The 19139-nt window shown below is 41.0% G+C and overlaps 1 protein-coding gene across 4 annotated transcripts in view; it reads right to left on the reverse strand.

The window, feature by feature from the left end:
- Window positions 1-3824: 3824 nt before the first annotated feature.
- Window positions 3825-19139, reverse strand: part of KIF15 (kinesin family member 15) — a 197436-nt gene continuing 182121 nt past the window's right edge. For 3 of the 4 annotated variants that reach the window (XM_056520590.1, XM_056520589.1, XM_056520588.1), the window contains exons 34-35: window positions 18851-18982; window positions 16850-18528 (exon numbers count right to left, since the gene is read on the reverse strand). In XM_056520590.1, the coding sequence (XP_056376565.1) occupies window positions 18469-18528; window positions 18851-18982 (192 nt within the window). In that variant the 3' untranslated portion in view covers window positions 16850-18468. Of the gene's footprint in view, window positions 3896-16849; window positions 18529-18850; window positions 18983-19139 lie in introns of those variants that run through there. The other variant, XM_056520587.1, reaches the window with a different exon arrangement.

Genomic DNA, 19139 nt, shown 5'->3' on the forward strand with positions numbered 1-19139 from the left:
AATTGGAGGGTAGGTTAACTATTTTGGCATTTACGTATATCCCCCCCCCCCTGTTTTCTACAGAAGTGCTTCAAGTATTAATGGATTTTCAGAGGGATAAGGAGTATACTGACCTATGGGTAATGGGGGACATGAATTGCGTAATGAACAAGGAGATGGACTGGCAGGGTAGAAACCTGGGAAATATTAATACTGGTGCCAAGAGGTAGGATGGGAGGACGCATGGCGAAGTTTAATTCCATATATGAAGACATTTTCTTGTTTTAATGCCACTCACAAAACAGCATCTAGAATTGACCATGTTTTGGTTAATAACATAGGAAGAGTATTCACTCATAAAATAGTGTACGAGCCCGCGTGTGTATCGGATCATGCAATGTTAGTATGTTATATAAAAAGGGAGGTGAAGAAACAAGATACAATAAGGAGTATGTACATAAATCCCCACTGGTTAAAGATACAGGAAGTAACAAAAGGGGTAAGCACTGAGATTAGAGAATTCTGGGAAATAAATAAAGGGACAGCAGCTATCCTAGTAGTTTGGGATACCTTAAAAGCCTTTCTGAGGAGGCTACTTATTAGAAATATTGCCAGGTTTAAAAAGAAATGTAGGGAGAAGGAGAATGTCACAATGGGAAAAGTAGTTGTGGCTGAAAGAGAATATGAGAACAATCCTAGTGAAGAGAATTGGCTCCAAGTAAAGCAGGCGCAAGATATGTATCGTAAAATTGCATTAGAGAAGGCCCAGCATGCAGTCTTTTTTGGGAAACAAAGACGGTATGTTGAAACAGGTAAACCAAATGAGACTCTTATGGGGAATAGTAACCAGAAAAAGAAAAAAAACGTAGGCTGGGATAAGAGATAAAGATGGAAGGGAATATACGAAACAGGAGGAAATAACAAAAGGTGGCAATCAAATTTTACCAGGATCTTTACCATAGGGAAAGTTATGCGACAGATGGGGAAATTGATACTTTCCTGGATGGAATTGAGCTTTCTAGTATCAAAGAGGAGGAAAAGCTGAAGATGGGGGGAAAGAATTAATGTAACAGATAGAAACTGCCTTGAAATCGTTCTCAAAAAATTCTGCCCCGGGATCGGATGGTCTGGTTTTTGAAATGTATAAAAGCTTCAGTGACCCGCTAATGCCATGCCTTTTAGAGGTCTACAATGAATCCTTGAGTAAAGGGGAGTTATCCCCAACCATGGCTGAATCCATTATTGTATTAATTCCTAAGAAAGGTAGTGAGAGCAGCGTAATGGACGATTTTCGACCAATTTCGCTCCTAAATACAGATCAGAAAATATTAGCTAAAATCTGGGCCAGACGTTTGCAGCAAATGATGGATACGTTAATAGGGAGGGAACAAAAAGGATTTATGAAGGGAAGAAATATTTAAAATATCAGAAGAGTTTTTTTTTGAATATGCAGATGCAGGGTGCCCCCACTCCATCCTGTCCCTTGATGCTCAAAAGGCGTTTGACAGGGTGGAGTGGGGTTTCCTCTTCAAGATAGTGGAGCGCATGAATCTTGGAGAATACTTTATACAGGGGCTGAAGGCCTTGTATAAAGCCCCTAGAGCAAAAATTAATTTAAACAATATAGTCTCCCAGGAGATGGTCTGGTTGCAGAGAGGAACTAGGCAGGGTTGTCCCCTGTCGCCCCTCCTCTTCTCCCTCTTCATCAAACCATTGGTACAGCTGATTAGGGGTTCGGAGCTGTTTGGGGGATTAAGGGTTGAGGGAGAGGAGGAGAAAATACTGCTATATGCGGATGATGTGGTATTATTTATAACAGACCCTAAAAGAAAGTTATCAAGTATTATTGAGTTGATTAGGGATTTTGGTAAATACTCGGGCTTTAAGATTAATTGGAAGAAATCTGGGTTATTTTTCCTATGGTTTTGCATGTGGTAAGAGCAGCACCTATATGGTTAGGGGAACATCACTTTAATAAAATACAGAGTGAGATTAATAGGTTTTTATGGGATGGGAAACACACACATATGAAACACACTTTTTTGAGTCCTCCCTTGAATAGTGGAGGTTTTGGTACTCCAAATATGCAATTATATTACATAGCCGCACAAATTGAATATATGATTAAGGAAGATGATATGCTTAAAAGTTTTTTTTTTCTAAACTGGGTAGTAGGGGTGGCAGCACAGTGGAGTTAATTGAAGGTAGATGGTAGAATGGTAGATGTATGGATACAGAATGGGTAAGAATTCCCACTTGCAATATGTTTAATAAAGTATGGAGATTCACGAGACATTTATTGGGTATTAAGGGGAGTATGCACTATACACTATTGTGGGGTAATGGTTATTTTCCAGAAATATTGAAATTGAAAGAATATGTAGATTGGGAAAAAAATGGGGTAGTTAGAGTTAAAGGGGTAGTCCAGTGGTGAAAAACGTATCCCCTATCCTAAGGATAGGGGATAAGTTTGAGATCGCGGGGGGTCCGACCGCTGGGGCCCCCTGCGATCTCTCTATACGGGGCCCCGGCTCGCTGGCCAGATAGCGGGTGTCGACCCCCGCACGAAGCGGCGGCCGACACCCCCCCTCAATACATCTCAATGGCAGAGCCGGAGATTGCCGAAGGCAGCGCTTCGGCTCTGCCATAGAGTTGTATTGAGGGGGCGTGTCGGCCGCCGCTTCGTGCGGAGGTCTACACGCCCCCTTCCCGCGGGCTGTCGGGGCTCCGTACAGGAGATCGTGGGGGGCCCCAGCGGTCGGACCCCCCGCGATCTGCAACTTATCCCCTATCCTTAGGATAGGGGATAAGTTGTTCACCACTGAGTCACCACTGGACTACTCCTTTAAAGATTTAGTGATAGAGAGCACGTTAAAAGAGTGGAGTACACTTAATAGGGAATTTAATATAAAACAGAATAATTACTTTCTATATTTACAAGTTAAAAGCGCATTTGAGAAGGAGAAAAACAACCCCAGATGGTTAATTAACAGACATGAATTAATGAAATATATATTCAGGCTCCGACCCTCTTCCACAAAAGTACTGGGTATGGTATACAAGGGACTGGTTAGATCTTCTCTGGAAAAGTCACCCCCAAAGAGCAGGGTTAAATGGATGCAGGATGTGGGGCAGATAGGAGATGAAGAATGGGGGGGGGGGAAGTGTTCACTAATATTGCACATTCATCCCTAAATATGAATCATAAAATCTCAATGATAAAACTGATACATAGGATCCCATACACACCTGGGTTCTTGCACAGAATAGGAAAAAGAGCGGACTCAAAGTGCCCAAAGTGTGATATGGAAGAAGCTGAACTATATCACGTTGTGGGCATGCCCAAAATGACGCTTCTTCTGGAAAGAGGTTTAGAAAACAGTAGAGGAGAAAATGAAAATAAAGATAGCATTCGATATTAAAACTGCTATTTTGGGGATAGGGCTAAGGGATCAGGAGAAGAATAGTGTGATCATTAAGGTTTTTGGTATGGCTAGAATAATTATCTTGAGGCAATGGTTTGCCCCTGAGGGCCCAAGCTATGCTGAGTGGCATAGAGAAACAGAACAAATGAGAGGATTCGAGGATATCTATTATAGAGGAAGAAAGTTGGGCTCAAAAATAGAAAAGGAATGTAAGAAATGGGAGGAGGGATCCTAGCTGGTAGTGGGTGTGGAGGGGGGGGGAGGTCGAATGGGAGGGGGGATTATTGGAAAATTAGCATATTTTTATCTTTTTGTGTTTTTAAAATGCTGTCATTTTATAAAATGCAATAAAGATTTGGAATATATATAAAAAAAATAAAATAACAAACACTCCCCCACAGCCCTCGTTAACCCTTTTATTGACATAAAAAAAAAACACTGGTCATTGTCGCAATCCACCGAATCTGACGTAGTCCTCCACATTCACGTATCTGAAATGAGAAGAAAAGAAAAAAAAAAAAAGGTTATTACATTTTTGTCACTCTCCCCTGGGGAGTGCGCCCATACTGCAGTGTAACAGGGAGCCCCCAATTGTTGACGTCTGCCTACTGTATCCTGTATATACAGTCATCTATAGACAGCTGTATATACAGGATAGCGCACAAAGACTGAACCCAGAACTGCTCAGCAGCAACGTGGGTTAACACTTTCCTTGCTGGGCTCCTGTATAGTATACATGGGTACACAATGCACCCCTGTATACTATACAGCTGGCGGAGGTAAGTAGTGATGCTCTGCACCCTGTATATGTATATGCTATACATCACTCCTCACCATCTTACACTCTGTGGGCCGAGCGCTCTGCATCTGACCCACAGAGTGGTACCTGAAGGCAGTGGAAAAAAAAAATCGCCACAGGGTAAAAAAAAATATAAAAATCGTTTCCGCACACCAGCAAAAATGCAAGAAAAAACGGAAGAAAAAGCTGTGACATTTTTTCGGGCGTTTTTGCTGGTGGACAAAAAAAAACTGGAATCCGAGCCTCAAAGCAATAGAGCAAAATCCCTTTGTCCACTTTTCCTGTGAGGTGTAGATCAGGTGTACAAATAGAACTGTGGGGATATTTAGAACTTTTTGTACGAAATTTATCATGTGCCTTGCAATTGCACCAAATTTAGACCAACCAAAATGATCTAAAAAAGACGTTTACCTACACCAACATTGATACATGTCCCCGTGTATGTGTGTGTGTGTTCCATCACGTCCAAACCCCTAAAGATATTAGCATGAAACTTGGCACACATGCTACTTATATGTCAACAACAACATAGAATAGGTGATTTAACCCTTACTCACCCCTACTTGCCAGGGTCAGGGTTTTTGTTTAAAGTCCCATACAAGTCTATGGGAAATATATGTTACGTCATAACTTCCAAACGGCTGGAGATATTTTGATAATACTTGGTCAAATGTTACTTATATGCCCACTTAAAATAGAAGAGAGAGTTAATGTAACCCTTAACTACCCCCATTTGTGAGGGTCAGGGTTTTTGTTGAAAGTCCCATGCAAATCAATGGGAAATGTATGTTCCCACATACGGCTGGAGATATTTCAATAATACCTGATACACATATTACTTTTGTCAAATAAAGATATGATAGTTAAATTAACCCTTACCTACACCCTTATATAAAAGATGGATTTTTGTTTCAAGTCCCATGCAAGTTTATGGTACTTCCAGTACCTTACTCCACAAGCTCCACTCTGCATCTCCTGATGAATGTGTCAGTCCGGCTTGCAAGCCACACCCCATCTCACAAAGGCACGCCAACATTTTAAGCCCCACCCTTATATTATCTACCCTTTTTGTGCATCAGTCTGGCTTGCAAATCATGCCCACAAAGCCACGTCCCCTTCTATTTTCAGCTTACAATATCTTCATCACAAATCAGTCCCACCTGAGGACAGGATATGAGGACAGGATATGAGTACAGCATGAGGTCGGGATATGAGGTTGAGATATGAGGACTGGATATGGGGTTGGGATATGAAGTCAAAAACGTCCTCCTTTGTTGATTTTCCTCCCCAACAAGGGTTAGGAAGGAAAAACTGGGCAACACCGGGTACTCAGCTAGTTACTTATAAAAGAAGTTAAACAGTGAAGGATTACTTAAAAAGAAAAAGTGCCTACATTAATTCTAATTAAAAAACGCATTGTCTATCTGAATAGACCGATAGGCGATTTTAAATGCGACAATTGCTCGTTCTGCTCCTTGAATGTTAAATGTGAGGAAATAATTCTTTGCGGTTACACAGTTAGAATAAGACAGTTTATACACACTAGTATGTGGTCATTTTTATGTTAGGACAATCAGACCATTATTCCATCATATAAGAGAATATATTAGGTCCGAACATCATAAAGGCAATGTAAAGGTTCTTAAGTTTGCAGCATTAGAAAGAGTGAACCGAAGTCCAGAAGGTTTGGATAGACATAACATGCTATTACTTAAAGAATCCCGATGGATTACACGGTTGAATGCAAACGGTCCATTGGGATTGAATGAACAAAACTAAATGATCATTCTGTGATGTCATAATTCCTTACCTGTGTTCACATCGCTGCAGTTGTTTTTATCATTGCATTGTTTTACTGTCACTATGGTGATGGGATTGTTTGGGTGATATAAGCACACCTCAGAACGTGATGACGTAGGGCATGACGTAGCGCTGAGTACGTGATGCGGCCGCTGCCTGCTCCTCCCCCACACACCCCTCCGCTCTTCTGTACTCCCCTCCATTTGTACTGTATACCGTGAGTATAATAAATCATACCTGGATTCAAGTGAAGAAACAGTCTGGTGAGTGCTTCGTTCATCTTCTTATACTAGTTTACATTTTGGATATATCTCCTAAACGTGAGCACCACTGTATAAGGGATCTGTACTAGAAAGCCACATGTGTACTGTGAAAGTAAGGACTGCCCCGTGTGTGGTCTTTGGTGCCTAGACTATCTTTGTATGGACTGCATTTCTATGAGGATTTCACACAAAGGATTGAAATGTTCCTTCTTTCTGCGGAGTTCGGAATTGAAGTTTTGGTGGCAGCAGTGTTGCAACAGAATTTCCAAGCTGTATGGGGCTTTAGTCTTAGTTCAGACTGATTTTCAGGCACATTGTATAAGCCATTAGTATCCACCAACATATGTCACTGTGTAGCATGTCAGCTATTGACACCCATTGTGACAGACTTTGGTTGGAACCCCCACTATCAGTCCCTTATTCTGTGCCTAGGGAATTAGTTAAGATAAAGTAGAGTACCCTTTTATTTGTAGTCATTAGAATTACAGTGAGGATATGGAGTAGTGGGTGTTCTATACATACCTCTCAACTTTTGCTAAGTAAAAAGGGACAAGCCACACGCCCTAACCATGCCCTCACTACACCTGCACATGCAGAATAGGAATACCTTTCATACACAGGTGACAGATTGACAACAACCATCATCCTTACCACAGACTATATAACTGATTATACAGTTACAGCAGGTGACTTCATTTACTTTCCTTTTTCTTCTCGATCCGGCCCAGCAGAACCTGCCAGACAAACAATTGAGGCTCTGCACTTTTTCAGCAACTACAATGCTCTAAAACGTAATAATGCCCCCTTTGGTGTGTTGGGGAAGAGTCAGTAGGGCCCCCACAATAGGTAGTTAGGTCACTCCTGTGGATAGACCGGGTTCTGCAGGTAGTTTCCCATTACATAGGTGGCCGAATAGGTAGTGTCCACCCAGAGAGCTGCCCCTGCAGGTATATCCCCCCAGGTATAGCTGTCCCCTGTATAAAAACACCCATATAAGCTGTGTAGGTAGTATGTAGCCCCCCCCATTAGCTTGGTAGTAAGTCCCCATATTAGTTAAGCAGGAAGGCAGTATATAGTCTTCCACATTAGGTAGGCAGCCCTCTCCCCTTGCACTTTTGTTTTTTCCTCCTCCTTAAAATCATAATGGCTGACACTGCATCATAGCCGGGTGGTCCCGCCAGGACCAGTGGCTAATGCCGGACATCACCGATCACTGGGATTACCGGCATTAACCCCATAGGCGGGTCGATCAAAGTTGATCGCTGCGTCTAAAACTAAAGTAAACCATTCCCAGCAGCTCAGTCGGGCTGTTCGGGACGCCGCAGTGAGTCCCGAACAGCTAAATGATGGGGAAGGATCCCTACCTGCCTCCATCTCTGTCCGATTGGGGATCTGCTGCTCCATGCCAGAGATCCAGGCTGGAGCAGCAGAGCACCGATAACACTGATCAGTGGCATGTAATAGTTCCCTATGGGGACTAAAAAAAATGGTTTAAAAAAAAAAAAAAAGTTAGTAAATGTGATTTAACCCCCTTCCCTAAAAAAGTTTGAATCAGACCCCTTTTTCCATAAAAAAAATAAGTAAACATCAATAAACAAACATATGTGGTATCGCCGCGTGCATAAATGTCCGAACTATAAAAATATAACATTAATTAAGCTGCACGGTCAATGGCGTATATGTAAAAATATTCCAAGGTCCAAAATTGTGAATTTTTGGTAATTTTGTATACCAAAAAAAAAAAAGTATAAGAAGCAATCAAAGTCCCATCAAAACAAAAATGTTACTCTTCCATACTCCATAGCACTGTGTGCTCCATTCTGTGACTGACTAATAATGTTTATAAGGTATGGAAGGAAAAACAAAAGTGCAAAAATGAAAAATAGCCCGGTCATTAAGGGGTTAATACAGTGAGTTTGGTCTCCTCCCAGCCTGGCAGGAGACCAAACTCAGGAAGTTTTTCTATGCAGCTTGATTGACAGCTGCACAGAGCCTCACTGAAAGCAGCACAGAGCCTGAGGTCTGAGGTTTATCACAGCACTGCAAAGATGTGAGGGCTGAAGTGGTCCCCCAGCAGGCTTCAGTGATGTCATGCCTGCTTTCTCCTGCTGGGAGATTGCAGTATGTGAGCCAGAAGAACAGTAAGATACAGCGCTTTTTAAAGGGTGGGAGGGGTGTTAGTAACATAGCCTGAGTTAGTTTAGAAAAGTTTCTTTGGTGACAGGTACTCTTCAAAAAGGGGTTATCCAGGAAAAAAATTTTTTTTTTTTTATATATCAACAGAAAGTTACAGATTTGTAAATGACTTCTATAAAAAAAATCTTAATCATTTCAGTACTTATGAGCTGCTGAAGTTGAGTTCTTTTCTGTCTAAGTGCTCTCTGATGACACCTGTCTCAGGGACTGTCCAGAGTAGAAGCAAATCCCCATAGCAAACCTCTACTACTCTGTGCAGTTCCCAAGACAAGCAATGATGTCAGCAGAGAGCACTGATGCCAGACAGAAAAGAACAACTCAACTTCAGCAGCTGATAATTAATGGAAGGATTAAAATTTTTTAACAGAAGTAATTTTCAAATCTGTTTAACTTTCTGGAGCCAGCTGATCTAAAAAAAAAATAAAAAAATATATATATATATATTTTCCTGGAATACTCCTTTAACCCCTTAAGGACTCAGGGTTTTTCTGTTTTTGCACTTTCGTTTTTTCCTCCTTACCTTTTAAAAATCATAACCCTTTCAATTTTCCACCTAAAAATCCATATTATGGCTTATTTTTTGCGTCACCAATTCTACTTTGCAGTGACATTAGTCATTTTACCCAAAAATGCACGGCGAAACGGAAAAAATAATCATTGTGCGACAAAATTGAAAAAAAAAAAGCCATTTTGTAACTTTTGGGGGCTTCCGTTTCTACGCAGTGCATATTTCGGTAAAAATTACACCTTATCATTCTGTAGGTCCATACGGTTAAAATGATACCCTACTTATATAGGTTTGATTTTGTCGCACTTCTGGAAAAAATCATAACTACATGCAGGAAAATTTATACGTTTAAAAATGTCATCTTCTGACCCCTATAACTTTTTTATTTTTCCATGTACGGGGCGGTATGAGGGCTCATTTTTTGCGCCGTGATCTGAAGTTTTTATCGGTATGATTTTTGTTTTGATCGGACTTTTTGATCACTTTTTATTCATTTTTTAATGGTATAAAAAGTGACCAAAATACGCTTTTTTGGACTTTGGAATTTTTTTGCGCGTACACCATATATTTTTATAGTTCGGACATTTACGCACGCGGCGATACCACATATGTTTATTTTTTTTACACGGTTTTATTTTTTTTTTATGGGAAAAGGGGGGTGATTCAAACTTTTATTAGGGAAGGGGTTAAATGACCTTTATTAACACTTTTTTTTAACATTTTTTTTGCAGTGTTATAGGTCCCATAGGGACCTATAACACTACACACACTGATCTCTTACACAGATCACAGGCGTGTATTAACACGCCTGTGATCAGTGTTATCGGCGCTTGACTGCTCCTGCCTGGATCTCAGGCACGGAGCAGTCATTCGCCGATCGGACACCGGGGAGGCAGGTAAGGGCCCTCCCGGTGTCCGGTCAGCTGTTCGGGACGCCGCGGTGCCGAACAGCCCGACTGAGCAGCCGGGTCACTTTCAGTTTCACTTTAGAAGCAGCTGTCAGCTTTGACCGTCACTTCTAAAGGGTTAATACCGCACATCGCCGCGATCGGCGATGTGTGGTATTAGCCGCGGGTCCCGGCCATTGATTAGCGCCGGGACCGACGAGATATGATGCGGGATCACGGCGCGATCCCGCTTCATATCGCGGGAGCCAGCGCAGGACGTAAATATACGTCCTGCGTTGTTAAGGGGTTAACCTCTTCAGGACCCAGGGCGTACGCCCTCACACCCTGGGCCTTAAGGACCCAGAGCGTATCCATACGCCCTGGCATTTTCCGGTCTTCGCCGCTCGCCGGGCGGAGATCGGAACGGAATGCCTACTGATATCGTTCAGTAGGCATGCCGTGCAAAAGTCGAGGGGGGTCCTGGGACCCCCGCATGTCGGCGATCGCAGACGAATGCACGTCCGCGATTTGCGGCAATTCCGGGTATTCGGGTCACTTGTGACCCAATGACCCGGAAAAGGAAGGTGATCAGCGGTGTACGATACACCGCCAATCACCTCCAGTTGCTGGGAAGCGGTGACAATACTGTCACCACCCCAGCAACGCTGCTATTGGCCGGCGATCGTCGGCCAATAGCAGTGCAGCAGAGGAGGGGTTAACGGTCCCCTCACGCAGCTCTGCGCGCTCGCCGAGTTCAGTCAGCGGGCAGAGCTGTGTGAAGAGGACCGGGATCCACCCCTCTGAGTGCCAGAGTCCCCTCAGAAAGAAGAAGAGCCCCTAGATCAGGGTCAGCTTGTTGCAGGGAAAGGTAGGGTAAAACAGTAAAACAAAAGTAAAAGTAAAAAAAAAAAAAAAAAGGAACCCCCCCGACCCCCTAATAGGTCTCCAAGGGTCTGCAGTCACCTGATCCGTGTGACAAGACTTTTTTTTTTGTGGCCGCACCTCTTTTTTTCTTTTACAGTTACACCAAGCACCACACACTTCCCTGCCCCAGGCGACTCAGGAATCCGGATTGACCATGCTGGCTTCACTGATCTGGACTTTTTAAAGTTTTTTTTCAGTGACAGCCTGGTCAATCTAATGGTGGAGCAAACGAACATTGCCCATCACCCCGATTAGTTTTTGGCCAGGTCCAATGAATGGTACGCCATTGATGCAGTGGAAATGAGGACATTTTGGGGCCTCTCGCTGCATATGGGCCTGGTCAAAAAACCAAGTGTCCGTCATTACTGGAGCGGGGACGTCCTCTATCGGACCCCGCTTTACAGTATGGTGATGATACGGAAGCGGTACGAGGCGATTCGGACATGCCTGCATTATGCAGGTAATGCGGCATGTCCGCCCCGAGGTGATCCCGCCTATGACCGGCTTTACAAAGTGAGGACGGTCATCGATCACTTTGTGGCCAAATTTTTGGAGGCCTACGTACCGCTCAGGGACCTCTCGGTAGAAGAGTCTCATCAATTTTAAGGGGAGACTCATCTTCCGCCAGTATATTCCCTCGATGCGGGCGCGGTATGGCATGAAACTCTACAAACTTTGTGAGAGTACCTCCGGGTACACTTGCAAGTTTAGAGTATATGAGGGACGAGATTCCCGTATTGAACCCCCAGAATGTCCCCCCACTCTGGGTGTTAGCGGGAAACTCGTTTGGGACCTTGTGCACCCTTGTGTTTTATTTTTTTTTTGCTGTCCTGGCACCATAGGGGCTTCCTAAATGCGACATGCGCCCCCCGAGCAAAATTTGCTCTCAAAAAGCCAAATATTACTCCTTCTCTTCTGAGCATTGAAGTTTGCCCGCAGTGCACTTCAGGTCAACTTATGGGGTACCGCCATACTCAGAAGAGATGGGGTTACAAATTTTAAGGGGTCTTTCCTGCTATTAACCCTTGCAAAAATTTGAAGTTTGAGGGGAAACACATTTTAGTGGAAATGTTTTTTTATTTTTACATATGCAAAAGTTGTGAAACACCTGTGGGGTATTAAGGCTCACTTAATTCCTTGTTAAGTTCCTTAAGGGGTCTATGCCATGTGTTTTTTTTTTTTTTTTTTGCTGTTCTGGCACCATTGGGGCTTCCTAAATGCAACATGCCCCTCAAAAACCATTTAAGAAAATCGTACTCTCCAAAATCCCCTTGTCGCTCCTTCGCTTCTGAGCCCTCTACTGTGCCCGCTGAACAATTTACATAGACCTATGAGGTATGTGCTTACTCGAGAGAAATTGGGCTACAAATATAAGTATACATTTTCTCCTTTTACCGCTTGTAAAAATTCAAAAATTGGGTCTACAAGAACATGCAAGAGTAAAAAATACAGATTGTGAATTTTCTCCTTCACTTTGCTGCTATTCCTGTGAAACACCTAAAGGGTTAAAATGCTGACTGAATGTCATTTTGAATACTTTGGGGGGTGCAGATTTTATAATGGGGTCATTTGTGTGGTATTTCTAATATGAAGACCCTTCAAATCCACTTCAAAACTGAACTGGTCCCTGAAAAATAGTGAGTTTGAAAATTTTGTGAAAAATTGGAAAATTGCTGCTGAACTTTGAAGCCCTCTAGTGTCTTCCAAAAGTAAAAACTCATCAATTTTATGATGCAAACATAAAGTAGACATATTGTATATGTGAATAAAAACATTTTTTAATTGGAATATCCATTTTCCTTACAAGCGAAGAGTTTCAAAGTTAGAAAAATGCTAAATTTTCCAATTTTTCATCAAATTTTGGGATTTTTCACCATGAAAGGATGCAAGTTACCACAAAATTTTACCATTATGTTAAAGTAGAATATGTCACGAAAAAACAATCTCGGAATCAAAATGATAACTAAAAGCATTCCAGAGTTATTAATGTTTAAAAGTGACAGTGGTCAGATGTTCAAAAAATGGCCGGGTTGTTAAAGGGGTAGTCCAGGCAAAAACTTTTTTTTACATAGCAACAGGCTCCAGAAAGTTAAACAGATTTGTAAATTACTTCTATTAAAAAATCTTAATCCTTCCAATAGTTATTAGCTTCTGAAGTTTTCTGTCTAACTGCTCAATGATTATGTCACGTCCCGGGAGCTGTGCATGATGGGAAAATATCCCCATAGGAGCTGCACAGCTCCTGGGACATAAGTCATCAGAAAGCAGTTAGACAGAAAACAGCAACTCAACTTCAGAAGCTAATAACTATGGGAAGGATTAAGATTTTTTAATAGAAGTAATTTACAAATCTGTTTAACTTTCCAGAGCCAGTCGATATATAAAAAAAAGTTTTGGCCTGGAATACCCCTTTAAGGGGTTAAGGTATGTTCAAAAAGCCAGAAAATACACCTAGTAGAGGATACTCCTTCAATCCTATGAAGAGGTCCTACAAAGATTGCTCTTTTTTGACCCCATAGATGTATGGATACTGACTGCTAAGAAAATACCTCAGGATCATTGGGCTATTTGATAATCTCTGATAGCATAGGAAAGATTTTGTTTTAATATTGGGACATATTTCTTAATGAAAAACTGAGAATGGTGTTGCCAGATAGACCAGTCATTACTAGAGATGAGCGAACTTACAGTAAATTCGATTCGTCACGAACTTCTCGGCTCGGCAGTTGATGACTTTTCCTGCGTAAATTAGTTCAGCCTTCAGGTGCTTCGGTGGGCTGGAAAAGGTGGATACATTCCTAGGAAAGAGTCTCCTAGGACTGTATCCACCTTTTCCAGCCCACCGGAGCACCGGAAAGCTGAACTAATTTATGCAGGAAAAGTCATCAACTGCCGAGCCGAGAAGTTCGTGACGAATCGAATTTACTGTAATTTCGCTCATCTCTAGTCATCACCTATAGGAGAGGGAGGGAGTTTACGAGACCGTGTAGTGAAAAGTCATTTTGTCCCAACAGGTGGAATCCCCAGGGCTGCTACAAATTTTTGTAACCATTTGAGAAACACCAATGGGGAGATTCATCAAATCCTGTGGTGAAGTTGCCTATAGCAATGTATTTTTTTATGAACATCAACCAAAGGGCATCAATTATTGACTAATAAAACATCTTTATATACAAACTCCAGTTACTCCTAAAGCCTTCAAACAGACCAGATTTTTTTCCTATTACTATCCATGTTTGGATAAGGGATTCCAGGCAGCAATTTCTTTGTGTTTATGTTACTTTAAACATTGCACAGTTTCACCTTTAAAGAGAACATGTTGCCAGTTTTAGGGTCTATTCACACGTACAGGATCCAGCACAGATTTGATGCGCAGGATTCGTAACTGCAGATTAGAAGCTGTGCTCAGCCATTTAGTTTACATTGAAATCTGCAGCAGAAAATCCTGTGCATGAAATGTGCGCAGGATACTGTACGTATGAACACACCCTTAGGCTGCATTCACATCACATTTCAGCGTTACGGCTGTTGGGACTGGTGCCGAAACCCATTCACTTTAATGAGCCGACTGAAGTCAGATAGATTGGTTGGCTAATTTTTGCCCCATATTCGGGTTTGTGACCGGACTTAAAAACCGTGGTATGCTATAATTCACTATCTGACTCCGGTTGGCTCATTAAAGTGAATGGGTTTCGGCGCCGGTCCAGCTGGGATACAGGAGTGCCTGGCTTTCAAATTTCCCAGCATGAAGCCTTATGGTGCTTAAATCATGGACAGCATAGATTGTGATCCAAACACACTTATTTACACTCAGGCTTTACAAAGAAATCATAGTTTATCCCTCTTTGGCGATTTTAAATTTTTGCACTTGCAAATCATAACACTCAATTTTCCACCTAAAAATCCATCTGAGGGCTTGTTCTTTGCGCGAACCATTTTACTTTGTAATACCATTAATTCACTACAAAATCTACGGCAAAACCAGAAAAAAAATTATTTGTGGGGCAAAAAACAAACAAACAAAAAGAAAAGCAATTTTGTAATTTTTTTTAACGGCTTCCGTTTCTACGAGGGCAGTTCTCGGTAAAAAATGCACCTTATATTTATTCTGTAAATCCATATGGTCGCAAGGATACCCAATTTATATAGGTTTGATTTTATTTTACTAAAAAAAAAAATATATATATATATTATAACTACATGCACCAAAATTAATAAGTTGAAAAAAGTCCTCTTCTGAACCCTATAATTTTTATTTTTCTGTATAAGGGGCGGTATGAGGGATCATTTTTTGCGCCATGATCTCAAGATTTTATCGGTACCATTTTTTGAATTGATCTGACTTTTTTTAATCACTTTTTATGGTACAAAAAGTGACCAAAATACGATATTTTGGACTTTGGAATTTTTTATGTGTACGCCATTGACCGTGCGGTTTAATTAACAATATATTTTTATAGTTCGGACATTTACGCACGCGGCGATACCACATATGTTTATTTACAGTTTTTGTTTTTTTTAATGGGAAAAGGGGGGGTGATTAAAACTTATTAGAGAAGGGGTTAAATAACATTTATTAACACTTTATTTTAACTTTTTTTTTTTTGCAATGTTATAGCCCCCATAGGGAGCTAGCCGTGGGTCCTGGTTGCCTATAGCAACCAGGACCCACCGGGTATGACGCATGCTCACCTGCTGAGCGCGTGTCATACCTCGGGAGCCACAGATGGATGTTAATAAACGTCCATTTGTGGCAAGGGGTATGCTCATATGCTGCAGTGATGAGTCTCTCCCTATACACAGAAGTCATAGCCGCCAGGAATACACACTGTGACTACTTACCCAGGTACCAGTGCTTTTTGAAACGCCTGAGCGTTTAAGAGTATATCAGTATGTTGGGATCGTGCTCCCTGCACGGTTGCTGGAGAAGCAGAGAGAGACAAGTTACGGATGCAATAGACCTTTCATGGTGGTCTGGACAAAGAAGAAAAGGAAAGAGTGACTAGTCAGAGATGATGTCACTGGATGTAACTGCACTCTATCCAATTATTCAGGCTGAAGAGCGCCTCTGTAGGGCATACACACCTAATCACAGCTGTTTGGTCAATGCTCTGCCCATATGCATATTTCACTTTGGTAGTAGATGCTGACTTCCTATTTTTCATTATGACAATACGAGGTAGTCCAAACTTTGTGATCACAAATCATTCTCCATGTAAGGCTAAGGGTATGTTAACACTACCAAATTTCCATGTGCGGAATTGCATTCAGGACTCACTCATACTGAGTAATTTCATCAGTGGAAAATTCTGCCGCTGAAATTGATCCGCCTAAAGAATAAACATGTTCATTGGTGAGGGTGCAGGTCCATGCAGAGTCCTGCCACTGAAATATTTTGGCAGTGGCCGCTAGACAGAATCCCCAAACGGAATTCCTCATGCTGAGATTCCATAGCGTTAACATACCTGTTGGTGCTCCAACCCTGTCAGCTTTTTTTTTTTTGCACTGAACGGACCATAAACGGGTCATAGCACAACTGACATTGCAGAGTCCTATTGACTTCAATAAGGTCCACCGGGCATCCGGTATCTTAGGGAACTTCAGCAGAGAAAAAAAAAAAGACCAGACATGCAGTACTTTTTTGTCTGCTAAACTCCCGACCTTCCAATGGACTAAGTAATGGAGTTCTCTTTACCATAGCACAATTGCCATGTGAATGAGGCCTAACACTAAGCAAAAACTAAAGCTAGCATTAGGCCCTATTCTGCATATTTCGGAAAAAAACAACACTTACCTGAATGCCCTCATTCTACACTGTCCTCTAATTCACTTATGAAGCCTGTTCCAGCCACAACAGCGAGATGTTCTATCCTCCATGCACAGTGGCTAATCATTTTAAACACAAATGTACCTTTTCCACTGGCCATGGTTTGTGTTAGTGTGCGTACATTTTTTTCACATTAGAATCAGCACTGAAAGATCTAGAGTTTACACTCTAGTTTATTTTGTGTACATAAATAGTTGAAACAGTTAGCAAATGAACTTCAAACAAACAATAGTATTTATAGACAACATTTATTCAACGGTGCAGTCAACATATGGGATTTCACTTTTCTGATCTCAAAATATGTAATACTTTTTATTGAAATATGCAGGAATGTTACAAGTTATTATAGTCCTCTAGTGAGTGATCCATTACGTCATTATTCAGATTATAGCCAAAATGTGATTAAAAGCACCCCATCCCTACAATGCATACTCAAATTAAAATAGAAAGACAGACAGACAAGTATACACTTTACATTTATATTCTACAGAGAAAAAGGGCACACAGTACATATTTACATTTCTACATTCTGTCAGAGCTGCCATTTTTAGACTTGGGAAAACATTGTTGAAATGAAGAGGTAGAAAAGTACAAAAACTGTAGTAGAAAAAGAAGGCTCAATATGCTTTTCAAAATGTAATAAGACTTTTTTTTCTTTAAATAAAGCCAAATATAAGGGGGGTGTCTGTTTGTTTCTCTCAACTTAAGAGTTTGAAGGGACTTTCCCATAATGAGAAATTACCCCCTCTCCATCTTCGGCAGTCCAGGAGAATTGGAATAGTGTTGCAGCATACCTACACGACTGCTGCTCTATGAAAACAGGGGAAACCCAGAGGTCAGATCCATACACACACACACATATATATTATATATATGTGTGTGAATATATAAATTATCCTTATGGGAAAACCCATTTAAAGTGTATGTATCATTATAACAAATCATAGTGACGTGTCACAGGTTTGTATCAGTCATGGTCTGGGTACTGACATGCCCACCAATTGCTAGAATGAAGGGCAGTAGTGCACGGCTGCCCCTTTATTCTAGCAATTGGTGGGGGTTTCAGCAGCTCCACTGAACAAACTTCTGGTATGTCACTATGACATGTCAGAAGTTTGTTATAATGATAGGTACATTAAAGGATGCAGTGTGTACCTTTAACAACATTTTTTAGAGCTTTGCTGTATTTGTTATAACGACCTGCCCTAGACAAATGCAAAACCTTTACATCCCCCATCCTCTGCTAATGGGTTTGGATAGGGGATAAGATGTCTAGGGGCCGAGTACCCCTTTAATGCTCCTTCCAAATTGACTACTTTGAGGACCAAATACAAGTGTGATTGTAGTTTACTGAAACTAGAAACCAAATAGAAATAGAATTTATATTGGATTTTTATGTAAAGTAATTTTTTATGAAAATGGGGTTTAATAAATTCTGTACATTATATGTTCCTTTTTTAAATTAATGTGTTTATCAACCATTCTATGTAAGTTTTATATACCTCTATCTCCATTCTCTATAAATGAGAAATATATGGGCTACAGGTCCACTAAGTTAATAGGGTAGATTTCAGTTCTTAGAGAAATTTTAATCAAGAACATTTTACGTGAAATCCCAACTAATAATGATCAAACTATGTATCTTTTTTTTTTTTTTTTTTTTAAGGGAAAAAAAACCCCAGTCTATGAATAATCCTTTGTTTTTGAAAGAATACAGTAGAGTGGAGTATCTGTTAGGTCAGTTTTTGCTAGATTACAAACTTCTCAAAGGCAGAGTTGAACATTGTAATGTATAACTGTAGGCGCAAGATGGTTTCTATGGAGAATTTATGCACCTGTTCACCTTAAAAAGATCTTCTTTCAAGAAAGGTCTGCACAGTTGTCTTTCAGTGAAATTTCTGCTCGCAACCGGTTGACTTCCTTAAAAAAAAAAAAAATATATATATATTTTTGTTCTGTTGTGGCCCAACAAACATGGTATCAAGGGGAGGGGGGTTAAGTACTTTACAGCCTCTCTAAACAATACGTCTCATAGTTCATAGCTAGCAATATCATACACCACAGGGGGTAACTTTTTTTGCATCAGTAAGTAGGGAATGGAACCCATATAGCTGTTTTTTTTGGGGTTGGCTGTTCAGCACTGCTCTCATCAAATTGGAATTTGTCAGGAAAACACACCAAAACTTGTTTTCTGTTACACTGGTGGGATGCCATGTTATATATGGAATGTATAATTTTGTACCTCCAAAAGTTTGTTGTTCTCCTTCTTAAGCTTGACTATATACTGGATTTTCTGTTGTGGATTCTGGTGTCCAAGCAGCTTTCCATTTTCTTCCACAAGACATGAAATCTGCTTCCTTAACATTTCTGACTCCTGTTTAAAAATGTTTGAGATGAAAGACATATTTTAAAAATTCTGCATGGGCTTTGCTTGGTAGTGAGTTGGTTAAAGAATACCCATCATTCTAAAAAAACAAAAAAACAAAAAAAACACTGGGGGCCAGGCTGTAGAGACCTCAGGCAATCACTAA

The sequence above is a fragment of the Hyla sarda genome, chromosome 5 (assembly GCF_029499605.1).
Source record: "Hyla sarda isolate aHylSar1 chromosome 5, aHylSar1.hap1, whole genome shotgun sequence".
Classification (NCBI taxonomy): domain Eukaryota; kingdom Metazoa; phylum Chordata; class Amphibia; order Anura; family Hylidae; genus Hyla; species Hyla sarda.